At 42.4% G+C, this 12,782-nt stretch overlaps 1 protein-coding gene across 1 annotated transcript; it reads right to left on the bottom strand.

Moving 5' to 3' along the window:
• Positions 1-1,205: 1,205 nt before the first annotated feature.
• dthd1 (death domain containing 1) lies at positions 1,206-12,536 on the bottom strand. Its single transcript, XM_070930141.1, has 10 exons — positions 12,080-12,536; positions 11,167-11,659; positions 10,122-10,452; positions 9,277-9,456; positions 6,807-7,060; positions 6,336-6,491; positions 2,733-3,022; positions 2,189-2,439; positions 2,036-2,093; positions 1,206-1,549 (listed from the first exon to the last, which is right to left on the bottom strand). Exons 1-10 carry the CDS (start codon positions 12,534-12,536, stop codon positions 1,206-1,208), a joined length of 2,814 nt encoding a protein of 937 aa, XP_070786242.1.
• Between the last annotated feature and the right edge of the window lie 246 nt (positions 12,537-12,782).

The following is a 12,782-nucleotide window of genomic DNA, read 5'->3' as shown; positions in this document are numbered from 1 at the left end:
ACGGTTGCCAAGCTATGATTTGACGGTCACTGTTCGAGGGAGGGTTTTAGCGAATCGTCAGTTCCATGACAACTAGGGAAAACTCCATGCGATGGTAAAGATAATGTGATATATTTATAATGGCTACTAAATGAACACTTTAGAGTTTACACACATTAAAATATGCAGAGGATTTGTGAACATCGGCATTTTTTATTTTAAAGGCATACCTATAAAAATATTACAAATACACAAATAATATATACATCTTCCAAGTTTTTCCAAATCTCATCAAAAACATAAATGTGCCTTATTATGCTGTGAAGCAAGCCTTTGTTGTCCAATCAGTTATCGTCACCAGACACTGTCAAGTCTTAAAGATGTCAGAAGGTGTCAGGGAGCTGAAAAGAGGTCACAGCTCAGTGTCAGCGTTTGTTTACACCGGGAGAAGCGATGGCTGACTGGTCATGTAAATCACCTACCTGTCTGTGGAGACAAACTACAAAATAAAGTCAGAATGTGAAGGCGCTGTCAGAGATTAATGCTTCCATTAAAAGTTTAAATGTAAAAATAACCTGAAAAAAAGTAAGTTGTAAAGTGTGGTAACACATACAGGCTAACATGTACAGTGTGTGTTCAGGTATCTTCACTACATACAAGAAACTATATGTAACGACATTTGTTTTCTTATTTAATTCTCAAGTCGTGGCTGCAGATAATTCTCTCTGCTTGAGATTGAGATTGTTGAGATTTATTGCATTATAACACATAATATGTGTCAATTACAAATGGCTAAACTAAATATACTTTGTAATGCTTGACCTTGATTGTCTGAATGTCTCACTCAGTGTCTTATGTGGTGACCTGCAGCTATTTTTGCCCTCACCACTGGTTCCCAGCCTGGGATTTGGGACCCCCTCCAAGGGGTCACAAGGCAAATATAAGGGGTCATTAAACTATTGACAGGACAAGAAAGCAGAGAAAAAGACATTTGCTTTACAAAATGTGATTAATTAATTTCAGATATTTCTTTTTAACTGGATAATATTAAGTCTTCAGACCGATAAAAATCACTTGGTTGGCTTAGTCATAAATCATCAACATAATCGACTCAAGTCTGGAAGAGAGTCCGGCATCTCACAGTCCAATGCTGACCCCTTGTGGATCAAACAGAACACTACCGCCAACTCATTTGCAGGCACACATGCTCTGACTAAAAGCAGCAATTAAAAAGCAGTGTGATTTTTACTTTTTAAGCTTCCTTGTTTCAGCGAGCCCTGCCTGGTGGCTGCAGCCTGTCGCAGCAGCAGCTCTCTGGCCAGGTCCGACCTGCCGCTCTTGGCTAAGCAGTGAGCCAGCTGAGAGATCTTGGGTTGGTGTGTGGCAGCGGGCAGCCCCCTCCTCCACATGGCCAGGACATGGAAGGCTTGGGTGGACAGGCTGTCCCCAGCCCGGAGCTTCACCAGCTGGGCGGCGCTACGACGGAGACGCAGGGAGAGAACCAGAAGGGCTACCTCCTCCTCTGAAAGCTCCCCGGACAGCCAGAGAAGAAGAGAGTCTGACAGGGAGTCTGGATGGTCGGCAAGAGATGAAGGGAGAGAATTTGCTTTAAAGTGAAGTTATTTATATTTTCAACACTAACAGCTTGTTTGGGAACATTTGAATCTGGGAAGATTTTATTTTTAGCACTGGGTGAAAATTGTGTTCAACTGTAACACTTTACGTATAACCAAACTCTTCAGTGGTGTAAAACTAAATACTTTGTTAATTTTAAATTACAAATGTACTATCAAAGGTAAAAGTAGTCATTATGGAGATGTAACCTGAGAAAATCATTCAGCCTTTAAATGTTTAAAAACTACTCTGAAATCTTGAGACAAGACAAAACAAAGCAGGTTGCTGCCCTCAAATTATGAAAAAGTAGAATAATAGTATTTCAAAATGAGGCCATTTGCCATTTACAGGTTGAAATTTTCAGCACCACAGCAATGCAACACTTCACCCTGAAGGAACAAACGATAGATAAAAACATATTAAAGCAGAAAATGCCACCCACCTGTCTCCTCGCATAACTTCACCCGAGCTATGATGGGCCGATTAATGGTTCTCACTTTCTGAAATGAAACAGAGTAAAAAGTCAGAACAGTCTTTTATTGTGAAGGTCAACTTTTTAAATGTAATGTGGAATTGCTTGCGAGTGCTTCTGCACCTTGGGTAAAGTCAGAGACAGCTTACAGACGGGATCTCCCAGGAGCTTCGTCTCCGTTGGGACTGGTCTGTCACCTCGCCATTCCAGCTGACCTCTGGTGACCTTATAAAACATGGCCGTGCCCTTGTAGTGGGGCGAGCTGTAGTTCCCAAATGGGTCCACTTCCGCTAGATGCACCAAGAGGTGATTCTTCTGCTGACTGTGGAAGGTGATTTGCTCGTGTGGGACATTGTGTTGGCTGTTTCGAGTTCCTATTGTCAAACATGGACATACAAACTCCTGTGATTAGTTACCTGTAGCTTGTTCATTACTTAATATTTCAACACATATCTTTCATCAGACTGAACCCTGACAGGATGTTGTCACCCCAACAAACTGAACCAAAATCAGCCATTATGTTGACAGGCCATCAGACTCATAGCAATGGCCAATCAGGAGAAAGGTGGTACAAGTAGTCCTCACATTATGAGCTTCTAGTTTCTTTTATCAGTTTTTCTTACGATATGGGACTTTTTTAGTCAGTAAGTCAACCTCAACACCCAACCTGTGGAGGTGATGTTGCCACTGAAACGGAGGAGAAGCTGGTCTCCCTCACACAAGGAGATCTCCGACGAGGTCTCCGGGAGGCCGCCGTAGCCCTGGGCTCGCAGTTTGGACAGCTCCCAGCCGAGGTCCCTGCTGGGCAGAGCAGCCACCAGGACGGCGTGAGGCTCGTCCCGTCTACGCTGGAGGACGACGGTGACTGCGTGGCGGCAGACCGACTCCTCCAGCTCCTCTGCCAGGCAGGTGAGGTGGCAGGGCTGCAGCGGAGAGAGGAGACGCACCACCAGCAGTCTGAGGGGAGGGACAGGTGAAGCAGACAGTCAGAGACAGAAGCAAAGTAAAGAAGCTCAGCGGAGAGATTAGATTGTCATTGAATAGAGGGAAGAGATCGTGGGCCTCTTCATATACCGTCTATGGCCTGAATACAGACTTAATACACTTAAAGACAGAATAAAGAATTCATATTACCCACTGTACCTTTATTATTCCCTGAGGAGTCTGTTTTAGATAAGAAAGACGAAGAGACTTCCAGCACAGGAGAGAAATAACGAGAATCCATCCTTATTAAAGGAACAGTTCACAATTTACAACTAGATCTAATATTCATAATTGAATATTTTAGACTTAAAACAGAAAGGCAATCTATGCCTATGACTTTAGAGATTACTTAACATTTTTACCATGTACTTCTGTTCTGACATAGAAATGCTACAGCCTGGAATTGAAAGCATTTAGGCCCCCCTTTATCCATACTGCCTTTCTTAAACCCCTTATGTAGAGAAAAGCTCGCTCTAAGTCTGGTTAGCTGTGGTGTTCCACGTGTCTTTTCTTATCGTGCTGTGCCTTTAGACTGAACATGAAGGCATAAACCCCCGGAGAGGTGGAGAAGTAGTTGTATGAGTGGTGAGTACTTCTAGATGTCTGTACGGCTGTGCACATTACTGAATGTGTACTGTCCTGTTTGCACAGTGTTTTTCTGTTATTGTGTGTGTGATTTAATTAGCTTTAAGATGACTCTGGTACAATACATCAAATGGCAACATGTTTGTTTATAATTGTACATGGTCCCTTACAAAAAACAAAGTACAAAATAGGTTTTGTCTTTGTATTTTGTGAGAGGTAACAAAAACAGCTTTGTTAGGCTTCCATAAGCACCTCCTGCTCTTGAAGGTGCCAGTGCTGCGAGTTCCACTGAAAATAGAAAACAATATGTGGGAGGAGTAAAACCAACCTTAAATATCTCAAACATGTAATATAAGTATCTCAAATTATTCTAAAGCGGTAATGTTTCCTATTCTAGCATCTCCAGCGCCAGAGTTGTTCCATTACAAACCCCTTCATGTTGAAGTTTCCACCAGAGCTAATTGTCCACAAGTAAGGATCTGTGATTTTCAAAAAAAAAGAACTGTTGTATTCAAATATGCAAATCCACACTCCCTAATTTTCAGCTTCTCTCTCTGTCTGTGGCCAGGGGCAATGTTTTCCACCTCCTCTATGTGGTGGGAGGACTCCTGGTGACAGTCACTGCTGGTAGTCAGTGTGTAGATGTGGCTGTCAGGACGGCCCAGCACCCTGCTAACCTGCTGCGCCTGTCAAACACTCTCATCGGGCTGATGGGCCTGCGATACCAAATACATGTTGTGAGAAACCTGAAACTGTTCAACTAAAGAACAACACACGCTTCTTGTCAAAATGTCATTGTCATTGTAATTATTTAGTAATGTTTTTTTCTGTATCTTGCAGGCTAACTCCATATCAAAACCAAAACTAGAGAGGCTGCATTTCACTGACAGGTGTTGAAGAGAGTTACTCATCCCTACTCTCATAAACAAAGAATGTTCATTCATTTTTTTGGGAAACTTCCAGTCCTGTTTTCATCAAACATTGTTTACTGGCCTCTATGTGTGTTCCAGTTTCAACAGCCTCCTTGATATGATAAGAACAACATTGCAAGGAACTCCTGATTTCAAGGTTTTATGCTGGTTTGCTGTGTCCCCAGAGAAGCCGACAAACCCGGAGTCGACCTCCGCAAACTGCATCTCAGCGAAAAGGTACACAGTCAAAGGAAAACTATTTTGGCTTCATTTCAATTTGTCAGTGATGCCTGAGAGTATTTCCTGTTCTGTGGTCAGATGCAGGATTTATTACATCCTCATTTGTGGTGTGAGCAGCCAGCCCATTCTGATGCTGTTCATAGGGAACAACAGCAGCAAGCTGAGAAGCTACAATCCTTCAAATCCACTGCAGTGGTTGATCGACTTTAGCAGCAAGGCACGGGCACAAGGAGATGTGGTAAGAGAGAGGATTATTACAGTTTGGCATCACAACACAGCTCATGTATTTGTAGGATATTGTTAAAGGTCTTCTTTTGATCAAATATTGTATTTTTTCAGATTTTTCTTCTACTGGGTGGACAAACTCGACAAAGCAGCACTGAATCTGCCATAAATCATGCTACAAATGAGCCTACGGGTCTGACCTTGTTCTTGTCTGCGCTGTCTGTAGTCCTTCTTTGGATGTTTCTGCCTCATATTGCAGTTTGTGCTGTGATCTGTTTTGGCTGGAAGGTACAGCACCATATCCTCTGAGTGCTGCAGTCATAAATACACTCGTAATAAAGATTTTTAAATGGCCCATTTTGTTATAACCAGCAGTTTGTCTTTTTTGAGTCTTATTTTTGAGACCGATAAAGACGTGCAACACAGTAGCATAGAATGATTTGGTATCTTCATGGTAGATGTTTAGATACTTAAAGATCCAAATAGATAACAGATTTCACAATACCTAAAACATCCTGTCCTGACTGTATTGAGGTAACTAAATGCTGGATGATGAATGGAAACTCTACTTTCCTTGCTATCGTACTCAAGATCCATGCAAGTTCAACTATATACAATGTTCAGAGAGATAATGGACTCAGCACTGAGGTTTGCTGACAAAAAAAGAGAAAATAAAATGGCTGTGATTCAACTCTGAATAATTTCTAAAATGAGGACCTTTTCGTCTGTATCCAACCTGGAGAAAATAATCCAGGCTTTCACATCTAATTTTCTATAACTCTCACTATTTTCACCCAAGTCTCTTTTTGCAGCCTCCGGCTGGTCCTCTGCAGCAAGGCTTCCAACAAGATCAGAAGACCATATTACCTTTTCTCTTGCCTCCCCGCTGTGGCTCCTTGTTAGCTTTAAAATTGAATCTACCATTCTAATATCTATCCACAGAGCACTATGTGATCTTGGCTCTAAATATGTTCTGTATATCTGTGCTCCTGTTGCCATAAAACTGTAGGAAAACCTGATGCACTCCAGCCAAGCTCTAAAACTTCTATCTGATCTGTGTTTGATAAAGGACATAATCAAATGTCATAGAGCCACCCCCATAAAATCATCTCCCTCCACTAATATTTCTAAGAAACAACGTAAACACACTTTCCCTCATTTGCTTTCAAGTGTACACAGTCTCTTATTTTGATTGTGTATGATTTAGTGGGCTAGTACTGTGTGCGCGCATCCTTCTTGAATTATGTTTTTCTGTTTATGTTTTTTCAGCCATTTGAACTTGAATGAATAATGATTTTAAGAGAAGAAGACATTATGTTTCAAACCTGTCAAAGTTCTCTGTCAGCTCAAAGGACACCAGTCCGTTTTGCTGGTTCCTGACTGTGACTTTGTCCAGGATGCTCCACTGTCTGTCTCTTGAACCCAGAACAATCAGCAGCTCATTGGAGATCTCCTTAGACTTCACAGAGGCACCCAGGATCCTGACAGAAACATTAAAAACAAGACATCTTTATAACAAGACGAAGAGTCTACAGCTATGCTAGCATTAATGTAATAACATGTTCACAATGACGACGCTAACATGTTGATGTTAAACAGGTGCAATGTGACCTGATGATGGCGCTAGATGAAGTCAAAGTTACTACAATTCATCCCAATGGGGGACGTGAATGTCTGTACCAAATTTAATGGAAATCCATTCAATAGTTGTTGAGATGTTTCACTGAAAACCACAACCTCATGGTGGCGCTAAAGGAAAAGTCAGGGGATTGCCAAAGAGGCCACACTGAACTCACCTCCTTCTGTGGGAAGCAGGTTGATCCCATGGTGGAGAGGCACTAGTTTGGTGGTCTTGCTCCTCCCCTTGTCCCCTAGCGTGCCTCCTCTTTTCAGGGTTCGGGGGACAGGGAAGGGTCAGGGTGAGGGGTCTTCTCAGGGGCTGAGAGGATGGGTGGATGAGGTAGAGTAGTGGGCTTGTAGACACTGCCGAGTGATAGGCATCACTCCTGGACTTGACGGCCGCCAGGAGGACTGCATCTAGGGGCTGGATCTGAGGCAGATGAGGAAAACAGCTGTTCTGCATTATTTAGGCAGCAGTTTGGACGGAGGTGCTGTGTGATATGGAAATCTGTTTTTTTTTTTGCCTCCACACTTTTGTTTTGCCGACAGCATGCTGTTTATCAAAGAGGGACATGCAGAGGGGGAGCTGTTGTTTTTTGACGTAAGATCAAGCGACAAACTGCTGTGGTGAAGTTAGTTGACAGACGACTGGACTCGGAAGTCAATTCAAATATCAGCCACAGCTGTTTATTTTTCTACCTCACAGCAAACATCTGTGAAAACTCCAGTCTGTGAATTATAAGCAGTCTACAGTGCATCCGGAAAGTATTCACAGCGCTTCACTTTTTCCACATTTTGTTATGTTGCAGCCTTATACCAAAATGGATTAAATTCATTTTTTTCCTCAAAATTCTACACACAACACCCCATAATGACAACGTGAAAAAAGTTTATTTGAGATTTTTGCAAATTTATTAAAAATAAAAAACCTGAGAAATCACATGTACATAAGTATTCACAGCCTTTGCTCAATACTTTGTTGATGCACCTTTGGCAGCAATTACAGCCTCAAGTCTTTTTGAATATGATGCCACAAGCTTGGCACACCTATCTTTGGGCAGTTTCACCCATTCCTCTTTGCAGCACCTCTCAAGCTCCATCAGGTTGGATGGGAAGCGTCGGTGCACAGCCATTTTCAGATCTCTCCAGAGATGTTCAATCGGATTCAAGTCTGGGCTCTGGCTGGGCCACTCAAGGACATTCACAGAGTTGTCCTGAAGCCACTCCTTTGATATCTTGGCTGTGTGCTTAGGGTCGTTGTCCTGCTGAAAGATAAACCGTCGCCCCAGTCTGAGGTCAAGAGCGCTCTGGAGCAGGTTTTCATCCAGGATGTCTCTGTACTTTGCTGCATTCATCTTTCCCTCTATCCTGACTAGTCTCCCAGTTCCTGCCGCTGAAAAACATCCCCACAGCATGATGCTGCCACCACCATGCTTCACTGTAGGGATGGTATTGGCCTGGTGATGAGCGGTGCCTGGTTTCCTCCAAACGTGACGCCTGGCATTCACACCAAAGAGTTCAATCTTTGTCTCATCAGACCAGAGAATTTTGTTTCTCATGGTCTGAGAGTCCTTCAGGTGCCTTTTGGCAAACTCCAGGCGGGCTGCTATGTGCCTTTTACTAAGGAGTGGCTTCCGTCTGGCCACTCTACCATACAGGCCTGATTGGTGGATTGCTGCAGAGATGGTTGTCCTTCTGGAAGGTTCTCCTCTCTCCACAGAGGAACTCTGGAGCTCTGACAGAGTGACCATCGGGTTCTTGGTCACCTCCCTGACTAAGGCCCTTCTCCCCCGATTACTCAGTTTAGATGGCCGGCCAGCTCTAGGAAGAGTCCTGGTGGTTCCGAACTTCTTCCACTTACGGATGATGGAGGCCACTGTGCTCATTGGGACCTTCAAAGCAGCAGAAATTTTTCTGTAACCTTCCCCAGATTTGTGCCTCGAGACAATCCTGTCTCGGAGGTCTACAGACAATTCCTTTGACTTCATGCTTGGTTTGTGCTCTGACATGCACTGTCAACTGTGGGACCTTATATAGACAGGTGTGTGCCTTTCCAAATCATGTCCAATCAACTGAATTTACCACAGGTGGACTCCAATTAAGCTGCAGAAACATCTCAAGGATGATCAGTGGAAACAGGATGCACCTGAGCTCAATTTTGAGCTTTATGGCAAAGGCTGTGAATACTTATGTACATGTGATTTCTTAGTTTTTTATTTTTAATAAATTTGCAAAAATTTCAAAAAAACTTTTTTCACATTGTCATTATGGGGTGTTGTGTGTAGAATTTTGAGGAAAAAAATTAATTTAATCCATTTTGGAATAAGGGTGTAACATAACAAAATGTGGAAAAAGTGAAGCGCCGTGAATACTTTCCGGATGCACTGTATCTGTTTCTTCTTCTCTAGCTTGCTTTTTATGTCCCTCTTTCCATTACCGTGTCTCTGTTTTTACCTCATTTTTTTCCTACTTTCTCCAAGGCTGGATCTCAGATTTACAAAGATGTTTTTACCCACTTCTCAATCCCAAACAGCCCTCAGTACACAACAAATCAGTTGAGTAAACCTATGATTGTTGTTATAGCATGCTTGCATTAAAAGTAAATTGGGGAACAGATGGATAGTGATCAAATCATCATCTCCATACCATGGTTTGTGCCATTACTGGAGCAGTGAAGGATCCTGGGAGGTAGTTCAGACTTATTCGGGGGTCCATGGGTAATTTGAGTGACAAACCCTTTGTGGGAACTGTGTAATTTTCTCTTTTTAGACAGGAAACTACTGCAAACAAGCCCAGGGAGTACACCCTCACCTCTGCAAATGAGCCCTGGCAAAGACAAACAAAGCAAAAATGAAATAATCTATTTTGGTCAACGTATTTGAATAATTTATAAACTCATAAATAACAGTTTCTGACAGTAAACAATATTCTCCCTGATGTTCAATCTGACTTTAGGTCAGGACACAGTACAATTACAGCAGTGTCAGTTGTTATTGCTTCCCTTGAGCAACATTGTGGAGCTGCATTTGCTTCTGTTTTTACATAGATTAAAGCTAATTGGTTTCAGAAAGATGTACTAGCTTGGTTCAGAGATTTCAGACATAACACTGTTTATGTTGATAATTGCAAATTCAAAGTCCTAAAGATCAGAAAAGGTGCACCACAGGGCTCTATATTAGCACCTGTTCTATTCTTTTATAAACAATATAAATTCGTTTTTATGCAGATGATACAATTATCTATGCAGTCGGCCCTTGTCTAAATCAAGCTATTACCGACCTCAAAACTGCAGTCATCATTTTACCAATTAAAACGAACCCTGGATGCACAAAAACAAATGTATAGCTTTTTCCAGAAATCATGCCCACTCTCAAACTCTCAAACAATGGGTGGTTCTGTCTTGAAAAAGGGCTAATGTATCTCAGGCATTTCAGACAATGAAATAAAAGTTAGTGTCTTTAAAACATACTGTAAGTAAAAGAGCACTTTACCCTCTGCCCTCCATACGTGCCCTCTGCTGTTACAGGAGTGACGTAGCTTGCCCTCCTCTCCCCATCAACTATCTTCACAGAAACATCCCTGTAGTTGCCACGGTAACGTGCGCAGAAAGGCACAACCACGATCACGGGGAAGTGGAATTTCGCTCCGTCCTGAATTTGGACCCTGATCACTCTGCTGACCAGCTCCTCCGAGCCAGTCACCATCAGGCAGCTCAGGGTGTCGGCCACCTCACATGTCAGGACTTCAGCCGCACCCGTGGGTGCTCTGATAAAGCATGCGTCTGGTACATCTGAATGGCCATCCTCCTGTTGACCAGTGAGCCTAGAAATCATTTTGGAATAGATTTAGTAATAGACACATATACAAAGCTCATGATGGACAGATGAGATTTTAAAGAACAAACTGAAAAACTGAAGAACGGCTTCAAATTGCACATTTTGCTCCCTGCATCATTAATATGACAGTGTTTATCTTTGCTCTTGAGTAGTAGAAATATTGTCGTCATAATTATTATCATCTTTAAGCTACCATCTTAAACATTTCTGAAATGCTGGAGCACACACATTTCCATATCAGCTTCTCCCAGACTTTGCTTCTCCCACTGATCTGAATATTCCTGATTTGTTTGGCTTTTATACAAATGTGAGCATTGACCTGACAGCAAACTGTGTGAAATAGCCGGCCATGGGGAGGCCAGGTGGTCAAAACGCGTGCACCTCGTGATAAACCATTGCAGAGAGTTTGCTTCTGTATCAGTGAGCAGGAGAAATGAAGGGGGGGGGGGGTCAAATCATGTCCAGACTTGCAAGCTGGCCCCATGTCCCAGATAAGGACAACTATCACTGGCTGAATATTGAGAAAATGGGTATAAAATGATGCACAAGACAGCTAGAATTATGATGGAATGATGTAGCCATAAAAAACACAAACTCTTGGGTTTTAATATTTCACTAAATGATTTTGACTGTCTTAAAGGGAAACAACAGGGGGAAACTCTATGTTGAGGTGGTAAAGGTGATGACTTTGTAAACGTACCCTACTGTGATCCATTCTATCTTTGTCTCCTCTTTGCCCTTGTCATTTGTCTCCTCCAGGAAATCTGTCTGGTCCTCATTATCACTCCCTTGACCTTTGACCGCTATTTCTTTCCCTGTCTCTTCCACATCGCTGCAGTCAGAACTGCTGAATCTGGAGCCTGATGTTTGTTCAGTGTCTAGTGATGGCATTGCATGACTTTGATCGTCTCCATCTTTAACGTCCTGTTCATGCCCAGGGTCAAATTCAAGGGGATCCTGGGAGTTCAGGTGATAGTTTTCATCTTCAGGTTGCTCTGATGCTTGAGGATCTCTGGTCTCTTGAAGTGATGCATCCACAGTTGAGGCCTCATCTGCACATAATTTGAGGATTTCTTCGTCCAGCTTAGTTATGATTGTGTTCAGTTTGTCCGTAATGTTTTTTATGTCCTCCCCAACACTCAGAAAAGTATCACTGATTGAATCTGAACAAGGTGTGACTTTAAATTCTGTATCTGAAACAAAACACATATAGAACACAGGCAATTGTGTTGTAAATAACAACAATAAAATATAACTTTTACTTCACAAACTGCATTTTTTGAGGGCTAATTTTAGTTTCTTAAAAGACTACCACACAACTGCTGATTCAAAAAAGTGTAGTTGCATTTTACACACTAGTATAATATATAGTATTTCTACATACTTTGACACTTCAACTCACTTTCCTGCTAATAATTAGCCGACACTTTAACAGCTTCAACTTTTGCTTTTACTCCCATGTCATTTCAAAGGCTCCTAAGACTCAACATGTTAATATAGAACAGTTTCAAATGTTTCAACTGCACATTTAGCAAAACTTAGCATTTTCTAGTTCCTTATACCTTCTCAAAAAGGCTGAGAAAGACATGCATCAGTGATGCCGACTCACATACTTGTTGTAGATGGATGTTGCTGATCACTGCCCCCTGGTGGAGACTTGGCGACCATGTGGGCACAGTCTCTGAGAACTTCTCTCCACGCTGTCACTCTGTCTGAATGGAAAACACTCAGCTCCCTCAGCACTCCTAGAACTTTCTGCTTGCACTCTTTCTCCTCCCGCTCTTCATAAACATTTCCTCCTCTCTCTTCATTTCCCTTCACGCCGTCTTCTGGACTGAGCATCCCTTCTTCGCTCCCTCTCTGTATTCCCTCTCCTCCGCCTCTACCTGGTTCTTCTCCTGTGCATCTCTTCCCACCCACCGTTCCATTATGATGATCTCTGCAGCGTCTGACAGCTTCAAGCCCCCGAATAGTTTCAGTCAACGCATTGAGGAGACTGTCCTCCCTCCTCCTGCCATGAAGAGACTCAGCTTCATCCATCTCCTTATTCACATGCCGATTTGCATCCATGCTGTGCTGAAAATCGATCTAATTTGTCCTGTTTTGTGCCCTTTTTTTCAGCCTGTGTTGCATATGGCAAAAGCAATTCACTCCTTTAATGAAATTTTAGTGAATAATATCAAATATTCACAAAAAATACATCCATTCCCTTGTGTACCTCCTTTTATATTTGAAGCTGAAGCCCCCTTTTTCGCTGTGTCCTTGGCATTGACTGTTACTGTGCACAGTTTTCCTAGTTTAGGAGCCAATGCTGTA

The sequence above is a fragment of the Enoplosus armatus genome, chromosome 23 (genome assembly GCF_043641665.1).
Source record: "Enoplosus armatus isolate fEnoArm2 chromosome 23, fEnoArm2.hap1, whole genome shotgun sequence".
In the NCBI taxonomy this organism is placed as follows: Eukaryota; Metazoa; Chordata; class Actinopteri; order Centrarchiformes; family Enoplosidae; genus Enoplosus; species Enoplosus armatus.
This window is presented reverse-complemented; position numbering and strand designations above follow the sequence as displayed.